At 38.1% G+C, this 15281-nt stretch overlaps 1 protein-coding gene across 2 annotated transcripts in view; it reads left to right on the top strand.

Annotated features, from left to right (window-relative positions):
- The first annotated feature begins 4177 nt into the window (after window positions 1–4177).
- The window catches only part of LOC122789336 (RNA/RNP complex-1-interacting phosphatase-like), a 676254-nt gene continuing 665150 nt past the window's right edge, over window positions 4178–15281 (top strand). Inside the window, exons 1-2 of one of the 2 annotated variants that reach the window (XM_044056703.1) lie at window positions 4178–4307; window positions 4481–4561. In XM_044056703.1, coding sequence (XP_043912638.1) covers window positions 4533–4561 — 29 coding nt within the window. In that variant the 5' untranslated portion in view covers window positions 4178–4307; window positions 4481–4532. Of the gene's footprint in view, window positions 4308–4480; window positions 4562–4835; window positions 4963–15281 lie in introns of those variants that run through there. The other variant, XM_044056702.1, reaches the window with a different exon arrangement.

Here is a 15281-nt window from a genome sequence, read left to right as displayed (position 1 = left end):
ATGGATTTCAGTATTTTTTTATTTATTTAACTATTTAACTGTCCTGCCATTAATTTTACAAAAACTGTTTGACTAATATCATCTGTGATTTTCTTTTTAAAATTCAGAACTTTAACTGTTTGGTGTTACTATATAATTATAAACAAATTGTAAAAAAAAAATAGATATTAGTTTAACCAACACATTTATATTTATATTATTTATATTTGCTGTTGTCTGCCTTATTGTAACAGATGTACTCTAGATGAAAAGAACACACATGCATGTCTGTCTTGTATCTGTATATCTTTATACAAGCATGTCAGTCTTGTGACTTTAAATTTTACTCATCTATTTTTATTTAATTTTATACACTAGAACAGTTTTGTTTACCTTTTGACTATGCTAATGAATGGCATTCATATGCTTTACTTTACTGTAGTACTGATAGATGTCTTGCTTTAACTGAATGAAAGTAAAACATTTAAGAATGATTTGTCCAGACATCAGATCCTACTATCCTACCATGTATGTTTAACCATTTTCAAAACATAAACATATTATAAAATATATTTCTTTTGCACAGATTAACTGTGTATGCAGGAAGTTCCCAGTCTCTGTCAGTTCAGCTAATTTATTTCCTTTATCCTGCAACTGCTGTTGAATTTTCTGGAATGTTGTATGGTCTTTCTGACATTCTTTAGTAAGCTGTTCTGCTGAATTTGAAACTCCTATGCACTTTTGAAAAGATGTATGTATAACTTGTCTAAGCTTCCTGAACTCATTGTGTCTGTCTTTTAGAAGTTTACTACATTGCTTTATAACAAAATGTACTAGGGGTTCTATCAGTAACTGATTTGACTCACATGTGGTGACAGGACATAACTGTTCAACATCAGAATGTAATGGAAACACTTTACCCTTAGTTAATTCTTCAGATCTGTCTTTACAGTCTATTTTTTTCGCAATATGATGCAATATTATTTTATGGCATAATACACAAAATGCAGTTTTTGTTGAAGCACACAATAAACATTTGTCATATTTCACATGGTTTTCTTTGAGATACCAGCCAAATATTGTAATACATTTGCATAATGCCTTACTATCAACCTGCCCTAATAAGGTTTTACATTTACTAATGTGCTGTGTATACCAACATAGCAATTTACTAAAGTTTGGTTTACTCCTGCATGAATTATAAATAATATCCATACTGTCTAATATACAAAACCATCGAATAGCAACCATACTAAAAAAATGTGACGTAGAAAAAAAGTCTTACCAGTGAGCAAGAAAACAGGTGATCAGGCTGTTGTTGCAGATGGCTGGAAATTTTTCAAAGTCACTTGAGAAGCTGGGAAAGCACAACAGGCAGTGGACTGATGGGCTAGTGGATATCCCCCTTTTCTTGAAGAATTTATGGCACTGCGAATTTCTTGAACTAGTCTCACTCCGGATTGTAGACGTCTATAACACTTTACTACTGCAAGCTGCATAAACTGGAATACTTCTGTTTAGGATTTACACATACGTACAAATGTTAGTTACTGCAATTTAACTGAAGTGACCCTCTGCAGGGCTTACCATCACTCCTCCTGTGTTTGAATGCAGATTGTAGGTTCAAATGCAGGCTAGCTTGCCATTGAAAAAATTACATGGAGCTAGTCACTCAGCTGCCTCGCCATTAAAAAAATTATTTTGAGCTTTACTTGCTTACTTGCTTGGTGTGATGGATCTGCAGTGTTCTTAAGACACTCAGTCTTGCTGGCTGGAATCAAAGTCTGGTTATAATTGCATTCACAGTCTGTTGCATACAGAAACTTGCAGAATATACACTGATACAGCATCTGACTTTAAGAGCAGTAACCAATAACTTTTATAATAAACCAAACTGGACAAACGTTACAGCTTAAAAGTACTGTTCCAACTTTACTTCTCATATAGTACAGATGATGTGAGAGATATAACATTTACCTCAGAACACCAAATGTGTTCCTACCATACCCCTCTAACATAGCTGGATTTATACAGCTCTTTATATACTCTTTTTAGTCATGCATAAACATATTTTGGAGAATTGCTTATCCTGTAGAAACAATACTAAACTTCCTTGTTTAACAATGTCTTGTAAGAGACCAGCCTTTCTGACAGTGTGAATATCCTGTAACAGTGTCCTAATGTCCATGTAGAAAAACATATTTTTGAGGAAACACATTGACTGTATTCTATTTGGATCTGTGTATATGACCATATGTTCTTGTACCAATGCTGATAAGCATATCCTGTTTTTTTATGAAGAAAAACATATTTTTGAGAAAACACATTGTCAGAGATCAGCTTTTCTGACAGTGTGAACATCCTGTATTTTATTTGGATCTTTGTATAAAAAAAAATCTGTTCTTGTGTCATCCTGTTTTTCCATGCAGAATAACATGTCATTGTTCTTTAAAAGCAGATTTTGCATTTTTGTTCTTGCATACATCCTGTTTTGAGTCTGTAAGGGAAGAATGTCCATTCAGCAGATTCCTTTTCCAAGCCATGGTCATTTAGTATGACTGCTGATCACATATTACTTAAACTTTGTTTCTGCATTTAAGCAAGCCTTTTCTTTCAGCATATTCACAACATAATTAATTTCAGATTTATATTCATAAAATCTAACAGTAATGATTGTACAGTCATCTGTATATTGAACTAAGGATGACTGAGTACAGGTGGTATAGAGCTGATTAGTAAAGATATTAAAAAGTAAAGGCCCAAGGCTAGATCCTTGAGGAACACCCATTTTTACAGGGAGAGGAGGGGAGAGTGCAGAGTGCTATCTCACTGACTGTAATTTGTCAGTGAGGTAGCTGGAGAAACATGCAACAGTATCAGAGGAGAAGTTAAGGTTATGCAGCTTGTACAGCAGGAGAGTGAGAGACACTGCTGAAAGCTTTTGAGTGGTCCAAGAATAGGCAAGGCATAAGTTTATGGTCATCCCTGGCTAGAGAGACTGTGTTGAGGAAGAATAATAGAGCTGTAGTGGTGCTATGTTTGGGTCTGAAGCAAAGTTGAGTGGATATAAGCAGATTTTCCTGTGTTAGACACTGCATGACTTGACTTGTTTATGTATACATTTCTCCTGAACTTTAGAGAGAAGGGAGAGGATAGCGATAGGTCTAAAATTGGAGATATCAGAGAAGTTAACCCCTTTGTGTACTGGTAGAGTGTAGAGTTGTTTTCAGATGGAAAGGACTTTAGATTCACATATAGAGCAATTAATTAAGATAGCTACAGGGAGTGTCAGCTGCTACTGGAAGAAAGGTGGAAGGGATATTGTCATTTGATGCTGAACATGGTTTTAATTTGGCGAATACAGTTTTGATGTAGCTGGTAGGTACAGGTTTGAGGGAGAAGGTATTTGAAGAGTTAGTATTAGGAGCAGGTTCAGAGCAGTTGAAGGTGTTAGTAGTAGAAGAGTTTGGGTTAGGGTTGAGTAGCGATAAAATAAGTATTGAAGATTGTGGCAGTTTCTTCAGATGTCCTGTCCGGGCATGGACTGGGGGAACTAGGATTACTAGGGTGTATGGTTAATAGAGTTACAGACTTTCTTACTTCAGGAGCGTTGTCGCCCACAGCAAGAGGTTCTCCGGTTCGATTCTCGGCTGGGGTGCCTTCTGTGCAGAGTCTGCATGACCTCCCTGTGGTCGCGTGGGTTTCCTCCCACATCCCAAAGATATGCAGTAGGTGGATTGGACACTCTAAATTGGCCCTAGATGTGATTGTGTGCGTGCCTTCTGTGGAAGGTTGGGTGTCGGGCTGGCAACTCGACACTGTAAAACTCCACTGCCAATCATGAGCGGACAGATAATCCGCTGTGGCGACCCCTAACCGGGAAAAGTCGAAAGAAGAAGAAGAACTGTATATCAATTCACATTCTATTGTTTGACAATGCCTCAAGTTAATTGAAGTACTTTAAAAATGTCCCTAATTGCTTGAGCGCTATGACCAGATCTCAAAACGTTATGCTTGCTTAATATTCATAAAAGGTTTGTGGATGCACAGCCTGCTGTACTGTTCTATTCATCTTTTTAAGAGAAGTACATTTAATATTAAACATTTGTTTTTCCCTCTAGTTGTATCTGGTTAAAACAGCATTTAAAGTGAACTACGAGAAAGCCCACTGGTAAAAGTCCTTACGACAGTACAAGTGAAACTTTTGACGGTAACACGTTGCTTTTCCTCCTCCCGAAAAGCGTTTCACTCACGCGCGAGCTGTGTCCTTTTTCCGGAAGGTTCCCAGTGGTGTGTATTTCTGTGGGAAAAATACGTAAACATTTAGGGTATGTTATAATCAACGTTCTGACTTTTATTATAAACTTGAAAAACCCGTGTACATTTTGGTGCATAAGCATATTTTTTTTTATATTGAAATATTTTGTCTGACTAGAAGTAAGAGATGTGGGCCTGTTACTACTTAAATTCATGTCACTGCATTTATTCACATTCGTTGCAGGAATACAGGCATAACGGCGCGGTTTTGCTCCAGTGACGACCTTATTTAAACCATGGTAAAGAAGAATACTGTTCCTGAGGGGTAAGTATCCGTTTTTAATCGATGGCCTTATTTTGCGACTTATCACAGAGATAATCTGACCACGTTTAAGGTAGGTATTTTGATGGCATAAACGGGTAAGTACAGTTGCTGTATATTTCCCTTTTATGTTGAGTGTTAATAAATTTTGGGGGGAAAGGTAGTAAGGCAGGATGTTTGCCCCCCCCCCATAGGTCATCGGCTCTTGTTACTTTTTGTAAATAGTGTTTTCCGTTTTGTTTTATTAATGTTACAGGTATTTTATTTTATTTTACAGGTAGGTGGACTGGACTAATTGCCCCCTCTTTCAGCCACGGTCTATTTACAGTGTAATCACATAGTAGAAGACAACATCATACAATAGACACAATGACTAAAACACTGAGAAAAACAGTACAAGCAAAGTAAGTAATATTGAATAGTACAGTGTATATCGTAAGCAACATTGTTAAGGGCCTTTAACTTTCCGCTTGTATGAGATGTCGGCATAAGTAACTTGTAGCACCCCCTGCGTATTTTTTCCACGAGCGTTTATTATTGCAATAATTACGACCCCCCCCCTGTATAAACGGTGGTGAAAATAAAAAAGGTAACGTGTAGTTTTATAAATGTCTTTTTTTATATGCAGTCAATATATTTTTAATAAAAATGGTCAGTTTCCTTTATGCTCATTTTAATTTAATTACTACTGCTTGCAAGATTCTGGTGCCATTTGAATTTCCGTGTCACAATTTTTGTTTCGAACGTTACTTGTACTGGACTGCTCGTGTTACCCTATAGTTAACCACAAACTACTACCCATCTGTTTGTCCTGGTCCTTGTTTAACCTAGCCTTTTGTGCTTTCACTCTCCGTATTGATTTGTAACCGTGACTCTCAATCAGCTGTGGGATAAAGCCAGGAATATATTAATATAATAAGCCCTTTAATATATTAGAACTATTATTTGGCAGAGTAAAAAAAATGTGAGTTGATATACACTTTCTGAAGTGTATAACTGTCTTCTTAAGGGTAATTCTCCACACTTATTTCAAAAGGCGTAAGTTTTTGGAGGGATGAAGAGGGGCAAGAGCTAAAATTTGAGTCAAAATTAGGGATATTTGGGAGGTGTGATTGCATCAATAACAGCAGTGTAATTCTAGTTCGTTCTTTCAATCCAGTATTGTTTATTTCTCTAAATGTATAGGACAGTGATGGTAGGACCAATTCACTTTTATGCACACAGTCATTTGCAACACTTGTAAACAAACACACCCTCTTTCTATAAACACTAAAGCATGTACTGCCTCCCACTTCACTCCTCTGCATTCTCTGACCCCCCCCCCAAAAAAAACAGTAAGTTCTCTGTTGCACTTTGAAAGTGTTGTAACGGTTATATTTCCTGAAAAATGGGGGTGGGGTGGAAGTCCTTGGCAATCTTTAGTGTTAAGGGTTGACATGTGTTACATATTTTGTCTTGTGCTGGTTTGCTTTACCTTAGCTATTTGCTTGTCTACATTGTTTTTCTGACTTACTCCCATATTGATAGTGCCATGCAGTAGTTTTGCAAAATGTCGTATTACTGTTACATTCAGTAGGTTAGCGATATGTAAAACATGAGTAGGTTACCCATTTTGAGCTAGAGAAGTACTAAGAAATATTGCTTCAGATTTTTAGTTGATGGGCAGAAACTGCAAGGAGGTGTTGGATATTTGTGGTATGCAGGCATATTGTTAAATGGGTTGTTTATATTGGAAAAAGCTGTTCACATTAGCAAGAAATTCTTAGAAATGTAAACAAGGAAAGTAAGGCTGTTGTGCCACTGAAATAATGGGCTTGTAGGCAAAAAGTGCTGAAGTACATTCTGCTTTGGCGCTAGTGTTTGCTAGTCCATGCATAACATTACCCATGTGTTTATTAGCTAGGAGCACACTTGTTTTTGCTCCCTTAATTGGCTCTGGTATTGAGGCCGTGTAGTTCTTGCTAGTGTGCTTGCATGTACAAGCTCCAGTACAAGTAAGAGTTGCTGTTTATTGTGGGGAGTTTAGAGAACAAAAGGCGATTCTCTGCAATTAGAGGGTTATATGAAGGAAACTGGTCGTTTTTAGTACTATTTGCCGGCTTTACCGTAGCTTTCAGAAATTTTAATGTAGCTCGGGGAAGGGGGGGCTTAAAGTTACATATGCCAAATGCTTCAGTTTTCCCTGGTATTTGTGGGACATGTTTGAAAGTTTGTGAACTGATACTTTGCAGGTGTTGAAATCGGCTGATTTGAGTTGGGACTGCCCCCCCCCCCCCCCAAACTATGTTGAGCATTGTAGCCTTTGTAGAGATGCATGGTCACCCTGTGCCTTCCCATTGAGACTGATTACAAATTTCTGTTGGCATTGAGCTGCTCATCTTTTGCATCACCCCCATCCTTTCCATTGATATTTGTAGTTGTCTGGCAGTACTTTTTTTTTTTCTCTCTCTGTTCTGGTGTCATCTTAAATATAAAAGAGGTGTAAAAGAAATATTCAGGATCAGTTCCATTTAAGTTACTGTTTTTCTGGTAACGTACTGCTTAGTTTAAAGTTAATAACCACACTTGTCAATGTTTTATCACAATAGTAAGTTCACAGGCATTGAGCTCTCCTAGTTTTAGTAATCTTGAAAAGGTAGATCTGAAATTTCATCCTTTTATGGATGAGCTTTCAGTGAAGATCTGTGAGATTGACTTCATTATTACATTATAGATGTGAGATTACATTTCCCCAGACTGGTTGTGGGTCTTTCTGTACCATGTTATGACTTAATTTAGCAAACCTTTTTTAATACAAGTTGTGTGAATATTGCCATGTTATTGTCCATAACACTCAGTTGTATTGTTTTCTTGTAAAGCACAGTTTTTAAGAACATAAATACTGGTAAGTAAAATGGTAATTTTCCTCAGTCAGGCTCAGAAATTTCAAATTAGTTATTTTTTTGGTGTAATTTGTATTTTATGGGCACTTTTTTTTTAAGTTCTTTGGCCATTTGGTTTCAACTGTTACAAATGGCGTTGAGTTATTGTAAGGGATGGTAACATTTGGTAGTGTGTGGAGGAGGTGCCATGCACGTTATTTTTTTATTAAAATGCTGTGCATTGTGTTTTGAAGTTTGTACCTTTTTTAAAATTCTGTGTGCCTTGGTTTATATTCCACTTGTTTTGATATTGGGTACTTTTTCGTTAAACCCTTACCACTTCACGGTGCTGTGTTTCACATTTCACTCGCATACACACACGCACACACACATTGACGGAAGAAAAGGATGTGAATTAACATACATTTTATGAAGTAAACTTAAGTCTATAACTTTAATTATTGCCATTGTAACTAGCTAAATTTTGAGCCTGATTACTTCTGAATTTGTCCTTTATTCGTTGACCGCTATGATGCACCCAATTAAAATTTAGTGTTTCTTACATGGCGTCTTATAAATACTGTTTGTGATGAGGTTTAGCTTGTTACAGCAACAAGCTGTCTAAGGGCGCTAATGCGGTAACCTTCTATACAGTACACAAACAGTATTGCAGTCCCGTTTTCTGTTATCGCCTAGTGTTTGTGCACAGTTAGCTATCCAGCTATAGCATCTGATAAACGAGCGTGTTTAGAAAGTAGTAATTCTGCATCTAGTAACTTCCTGAAACAACGTCTGTGTTTTGACTGTAATTGCTATCACATATATAAAGAGTGAATTAATTACAACTCACCAAGTGACGTAAAAACAGCTGCAGAAACCCAGTGAAACAGCTGGTATAACTGTGCACTCAATTATCAGCACAACAGCTGTATATAATCAGGAGTAAGACTAATTTATAAGCATTCGATGCATTAAGAGTTTTGCTGATTGTGAGAAACAACCATCAACGTCACTTTTGTAGTACTTGTGTGGGTTCCTGTCCTTTCTGACAGGTCTCCTAAGTTATCTCTTTACAATGTTGAGCTGTGTCTTACTGTATAAGCAGTGTGTTTAGAAAACACTCATTTACACACAAACATAAATCTTGTAAATACCGACAAAACACAGCGTCGCGAAATGTTAGAGGGTTTAACGGAAATGTACCTGATATTGTATGTCAGTAGTAGCTGTATGGGCAGCAGTATCTGTTTAAGAATGTAGCAGTAAGGTCAGTAGTAGCTGTATGGGCAGCAGAATCTGTTTAAGAATGTCGCAGTAAGGTCACAGATGTACCTTGAAGGGAAGGAATTCTTATTCAAAACCTGAAAGTTTTTGGTGGGTAGGTTAGTGTAGAAAAGTAAGGGTATCTCTCTCCGCCTCCTAGTGTGGTGTGCTGTTTTTGTATTCTGTGTAGCATATGACCCTTTCCAGAGCGATTTTTGAAGACAAGTGAATGTTTGTACCTCTCCACAGTTGGATGCTCCTTGTTTTGTATTCTTGAAGTAGTTTATCATTTGAGAAATGCGTATAGATTTTCATTAAGGTGTGCAACACATAATTGGAGATATTACCATTGCTGCCTCAGTGTGCTTCACTTTCATGTTGTTTAATTGATAGGGGTGCATTGTGCATGTAATATTTTTGTACGTCTTTTCACTGTTTTTAATAGTTTATTTTTCCTTCATATTTCAGAGATCTGCAGGTGGGGATGTGCAGGTTGCCATAGGTGGGAATGTGTTTATATTGTACATTTACTTATTTCAATTTAACAACGTAGGTGGGCTGTTTGGCAGACCCTCTTCTGCCATAAGGGCCCAATGTAGAAATTACAATTGGTGAAAATTTTAGAGTAAAAGCATTTAGAGGAATGCATATATACAGAGTGCACAGTATAAAACGTCTGATATGTCTATGCTTTATGTACTTCAAACCCATTATAAACAAGCCAAGACTAGTTTGTACCCACTGTCTGGAAGAGGGATGCAAGTAGCTCATTTGTTAGATGTTTTTAGTTTAATTTTAAATAGTTTCCTGTTACCTAATCTCAGCTGGTAGGTGATTTTAAATATGGGGAGACCTAATTTTTTTTTGACTGTCTTTTCTCTTTGGTGGCTTTGAATTCAAGTCTTAACAAGTAATAGTTTGTTTGTTATACCTGAGGGGAATAACTTCTGTAATCTAGTTCTTGTCTCATGGGAGGACAATGCCCTAACTTTGATATCTTTTAGAAGATTGCAGTGATTAGTGGGGGGATTTGCAAGGAGTACGGGCCTGCAAGTGGTGTTCGCAGTTTGAGAGTGTTGGAGATGGTGTCTGTTAAGAGAGAGAGACTATATTTGATATTGGAACTTTTTGGCTGGTGTGTGTTGAGGGGAACTGGTACGCAAATGGGGAAATTTCGTAGCTTAGCTTTAACTGATTGTGTTTGTCGAGTGACAGAAATGTTTCCTGCCTATGTGTTGGAATGTATTGTGCTGTGGTTCTGCTTAAGTGTTTGAAAAGAATAAATGAATACTGCTCCTTTCAGTTTCCGTTCTGTTTCCACCCCCACCAAATACAGAAATGTGTGCTTAAGCAATTTTTGGCAGTTGCATATGATAGTTGTATGTGTTGTCATGCAGTTTTTAACAAAATGGTCAGGAGTGAGGCCATTTTTATCATTTACTACATTTAGCTTTATGCAGAGTTAATAATGGTTTCAGTAACTTTGGTTTTATTTTAATTTGGGGCAGTCATTTGTAGACTTCTTTAATACTGAATGTGCATTTCATTTCTGTTTACAGTTTAGTTTCCTTGTGTGTGATTGCAATTATGCAGCTGGGGAGTGGGGTCAAATTTCTTTGGTCTTTACCGTTTCTGGTTATGTGATCTTGGACTTGAGATCAAGCCAAAGGTGTGATTGTTCTCCATGTGAAGTGGGCATTCTGATTCTAAAAGTATGTAGTTTTCAGTAATTACATCAGTGGAGCTAATAGTTTTAAAAGAACTGTGTGTACTAAGCAGCTATCAAAATTACTTCCTAATTTGTTACATGGTGGCATCTGCTTGCTGATGAGGCTATAAGGGGAGGAGCAAAACAAGTGTGTAGTTAAATAATTCAGGGTGGTGAATTGAGGGGACTCCTGCTGTGCCAGCGCAGGAATTGAAAGCCTGTAATATTCTGTTTCCTGCTACATGCCTCTTCAGAGCATGTCCCAAACTTGCCACAGGACATGGTGAGCCAGATGATTCTGGCCAATTTTTAGAGGTTGCAGCAACCCCACCTGTATGTTGGACTTGGTACTGCTGGCAAGGGGCCATATCTGATGCCCAGGTGGAACTGCTTGGCCATGAGTATATACAATGCAGAAGCTCCTTTTGTAAGATGGAGTGGCTATCATACTTGTATTTTTCACATCCAAGAGGCAAGACTGACTTGTGTAGCCACTAGTCCTTTAAATTGGTTCTTGAACATTTCCAGCGGAGATTCAGGGGTGGCTCATAGTGGCACTGAACTGTGCTTGTGCATGGTACCAGTACAGCTCCACCAGTATGTAGTACTCGATTTCTGTATGCAGTATGGTTTTCCACCAAGTCCCACATACAGGTAGCGGTGCAGACTTGTGCCTTGCCAAGATGCCCATTCATCTTGGTGGGCATTTTTAATTTCAGCACAATTCCATTTGATGTATAACTCACACAAATGTCCTTTTACTGTAGGCAGTCATCAAATTGATTAGCACTCCCTGTTTTTCATCTTGAGTGATCATGTAGACTGGTGTATTGCATTGTTTGTGGTATCTTACTCTATGCCCAGTGTTGTACACTACGAGAAATAGTAACCTGGTCTGTTTTTTAAGTTTATTTGAGTCTAAATGCAGTTGGTTAACTTGATTTATTGTCCATTTGTCTGCCTGAGGGATTGATTCTGTTGCAGTCTGTTGCTCTGCAGTTAAAATCTACCGCAGAGTACAGAAAACACAGCAGTCCACTGCAAGATGTTTAGTCTTTCATTGCATCTTCAAAATGCAGGACCAAATGACTCTGAATCCAAAAGTACTTTTGAAACTAATCGGCATACATGAAATAAAAGTATTAAACTTTAAGTACAAACTTTGGTATTTTAGAGTTGGCCCGCTTTATGCCATGAGAGCTTACTTACTGCACTAAATGAACAGGCAGTACTGTTGCACTTAATTCTTAGGGGGTAAGGTGCATTGTTTATTTCTGAGACAGCTTGCCGCCTTGTGTGTATGTACTACACAAATGTGAAATTTGGTGTTTTTTTTTTTTATTTGTGTATACTACGCAAGTACAGACGCAAGTGTGTGTCTAACACTAAGTAAAAACAAATCCAATTGTTAAACAGTAACTCGCAACAGATGAGTACTTGGTGGAAAGGCAAGTCGGGCTATATTGATTTAAAGAAGTAAGAATATTAGCAAATTCTTAAGCTATGTTTTTTTAATGGGTAAAATATTTTGTATATGTTAAATGTAAAATAGTGGTGCTACAAACTTGAATCTGCAGTGTTACTTAATATTCGTAATTGTCTGCCTTTACAGTCGTATTTTTCTCCTATATGAGCTTATGAAAATCGTTTCAATCTCCTTCATTTGACAGATTAAGGTGCTCTCATAGCAGCAGGTGTGGAATGCAGAATCACTGGGTTTCTATTTTTTAAAACTTAAAACATTTTTGTTTTTATCTGCAGAGAAGCTTTTTCAGCAGCATGATGTCGTTATAGATGTGTAGCTTTCAGTTTTTGCCTTGTATTGCTCCCTGTACTTGTTGTATGCTAGCTGCATGTTGCTATTTTGTTGCATCGATGATCACAGCTAAATGTTAGTTTATAGACTTAAATGTTTTTTTTTTTTTTCCTATTAAGCTCTTAGAGAGGGGATGGATTTGAAACTGCTTAGCTAAGGGTGCTACACTGATTAATATGTAGTTGGTTTATTCTGGGGGTAGGATTTGACTAGTTATTCCAGTATTCTTTACCTGTTTATCAAGTTGTAGGTCCATAAACTGGGTATTTGAGGAACTGTTTTGTGAGGAGGGTTTGGCCTTTAATAGCTTGAAAAGATGAGTACAAAATATTTCCATAGTCTGTAAGAAATTCTGTACAGGGAGAGAGCTACCAGTCTGGATGACTGAGGGTTTGAGGCCATTGATTTCAGTTGGGAATCAGAGTTTGACTGATGCATTCATTTTTGTTTGTTTATTTTAAAGCTTGTTAACCAGGTTAAGACCTTTTCTAACCAGTACTGAGCAGATGAAGTAATACAGCACCTATAAATAACTGTAGCAGTAGTGATTACAATATTGAAATAGGGTTTCACAAGGCTGTGACAGACTAATGTATACAAAATAAATTTTGTTATGATGTGATGGGCATTTCAGCAAACTGATAACTAACTTTGGCAGTATCTGATATATTGTGGACAGAAGTGTTCAGTTCAGTAGTGGGTCTGGTGAGCTGCACAAGGAAGATAATTTAGATGACGTAATCTAGAGGAGATGTCTTTGTAAAAGAGTTGGGCCAGGTAGAAAGAGTTCAGATGGTTGTGGGGGGCATGACATTTTTGTTAGTAAGGGTGCACAGATCCCCTCTGTAGTATTATGAAATGGAAGCAGTTTAGTTTAAGCCATCTGTGTTGCACCAGTTTCCAACATAGGCTAACATGCAAGTCAGTAGGGGAAAGAATAAAAACCCTTTAAATTTGTTATGATGTAGACTTGACAGGACATTTATTTTTCTCCCTCAGACTTTCAAGTGAGCCCAGTGCCAAGGTCTGTGGTACACTAGTAACTGTTTTGCTCTCGAAAGTAGCATCTGCAGTTTTCCAACGACGCAAAGTTCTGTCAGACAATCAGTTGTCCACCAGATGTATGGAGTTATATCCACATTTTCATGTCTTTTAGTAATATCTGCATAGATAACACCTAGACCAGGTTTATATGCACTACATATGTTCTCTCCATATTTAATTTCTCCGACTCATTCGGGTTTCTAATACCATGACAGGAGTGGACCCCATTCCCAAGTCAAAGTACGATTAACGTTCATGAAATTACTTTTGCTTCACTCTCAGCCAAAAGTACTCTTCGTGGCACCAGCAATGTGCCCTGTAATGGCTACTCCTGCAATTAGAGTGGAGTTTCATGTATTGGTAATATATCTAGGTATGATTGTAGACTTTCCGACCCGTTGCACCTACTGCTATTGGAACTATCTGGGCATCTTTCTTCCACATTGCTCTTGTTTCAGCTTGCAAATCTGGTCTCCCCCCCCCACTTGGTGTGGCGACTTCGGTGGTCAATGCTACTTTTGTGTTATTTTCTTGGACCACTATATCCAGTTTTCTAGCATCTATATTTTGAGCTGTTGGGAATGGATGATCCCATGTGATGTAGGCTTCATCATTTTATACGATGCTTTGTGGCTCATGTTTCCAGTGTTTTTCAGCCACTTCAGTGCCATAATGTTTACACAATCTCCAGTGCAGCAATTTCTCTACATTAGTATGACTTCCAGTATACAGTCCTGCTATTAGTATGTCGCAACGAAGTGTGCAGCTGTTTCCAACTCTGTTTTTGCAAAACCTACATTTGTGCACTCTCGTGGCACGCCTAAAAATGGAGGACATCGATATCTATGCAGTAACTGAGACCTGGTTCAAGGCTCCAGAGAGCACCCCTGCAATACCAGTATACAACTTTTAACCACACTTTTTTTTTTTTTTTTTTCCAGCCGCCAAACCAGGACCAAAACACTAAAGGTGGAGGAGTGTCCATATTCACACCACCAGACTAGTTCCCAACACAGCGCGTCTGAAATTCTCCCAGTGCAATTAACATTAGGAAAGACTGCAATCCAAATTGCAGTTGGCTACAGATCCCCCACCATGCCCCAAGATTCTCACTACACCTTTCTAAACGTACTGGAAAATATTAAGATACAGCCAAACACCCTAATACTGGGTGATTTCAACAACCCTTCCATTAACTGGGAAAACTACTCTATTACCAACACCTTTGCCCATTGGTTCTTGGAATTCGTAAATTCCAACGCCCTTGATCAACTAATCCTTATTCCCACCAGTGGCCCCAATATCCTAGACCTGGTCATTACCAACATGGGAAATTGATGCTCCGCACCTATGGTCACCCCTTCATTGATCATGTCTGACCATAAGCTAATCACTCATAACATCCACATTCCACCCCCCCCCCCCCGTAAGGAAACCTCCATAAAAAACTTCTCCAAAGCCAACTTCATGCTACTGAAGTCAGAAGTGACAAACTTCATGATGCCCATGCAGACGGGAACTGAAAGTTCAACTGCTGAATCCTACACTAAGGCACTGTACGAGCACATCCACTCGTGCATGAATCATTCCATCCCAAATAGAACCAAGATGCTCTCCTCCAAAAAAAAAAAAAAAAAGTAAGCCAATCTGGTGGTCCCCTGCCATAAACAAACTTTACAACAAAAGGAAGAAACTTGCAGAAGAGGAAAATCCCTGGATGCAAAAAACTTCGTACCACCTTCAGTAAGAAGTTGAGATCCCTCAAAAAATCCTCCAAAGCTAGTTATGAAAATTTAAAATTGCCAGAGATTCCAGACACTACCACAAGGCAATTCTATAACTGTCAAAAATCTAAATGGCAATGCTCAGGTCTGCTCTGAGCTACAACATAATGGCATTAAATATACTGATACCAAGGATATTGCTAATATTCTGGCAGATCAATTCAGTGCCAACTTCACCCCCTAAATGGCCCATCGCAATCCCGTAAGATTGCCAATTTCTGGTAACGGCCACACAGGTAAAAAAAAC

The sequence above is a fragment of the Protopterus annectens genome, chromosome 14.part0 (assembly GCF_019279795.1).
Source record: "Protopterus annectens isolate FY-2018-M chromosome 14.part0, PAN1.0, whole genome shotgun sequence".
In the NCBI taxonomy this organism is placed as follows: Eukaryota; Metazoa; Chordata; order Ceratodontiformes; family Protopteridae; genus Protopterus; species Protopterus annectens.
The sequence above is the reverse complement of the archived record's forward strand: the minus strand, read 5'-3'. Positions and strand labels throughout refer to the sequence as shown.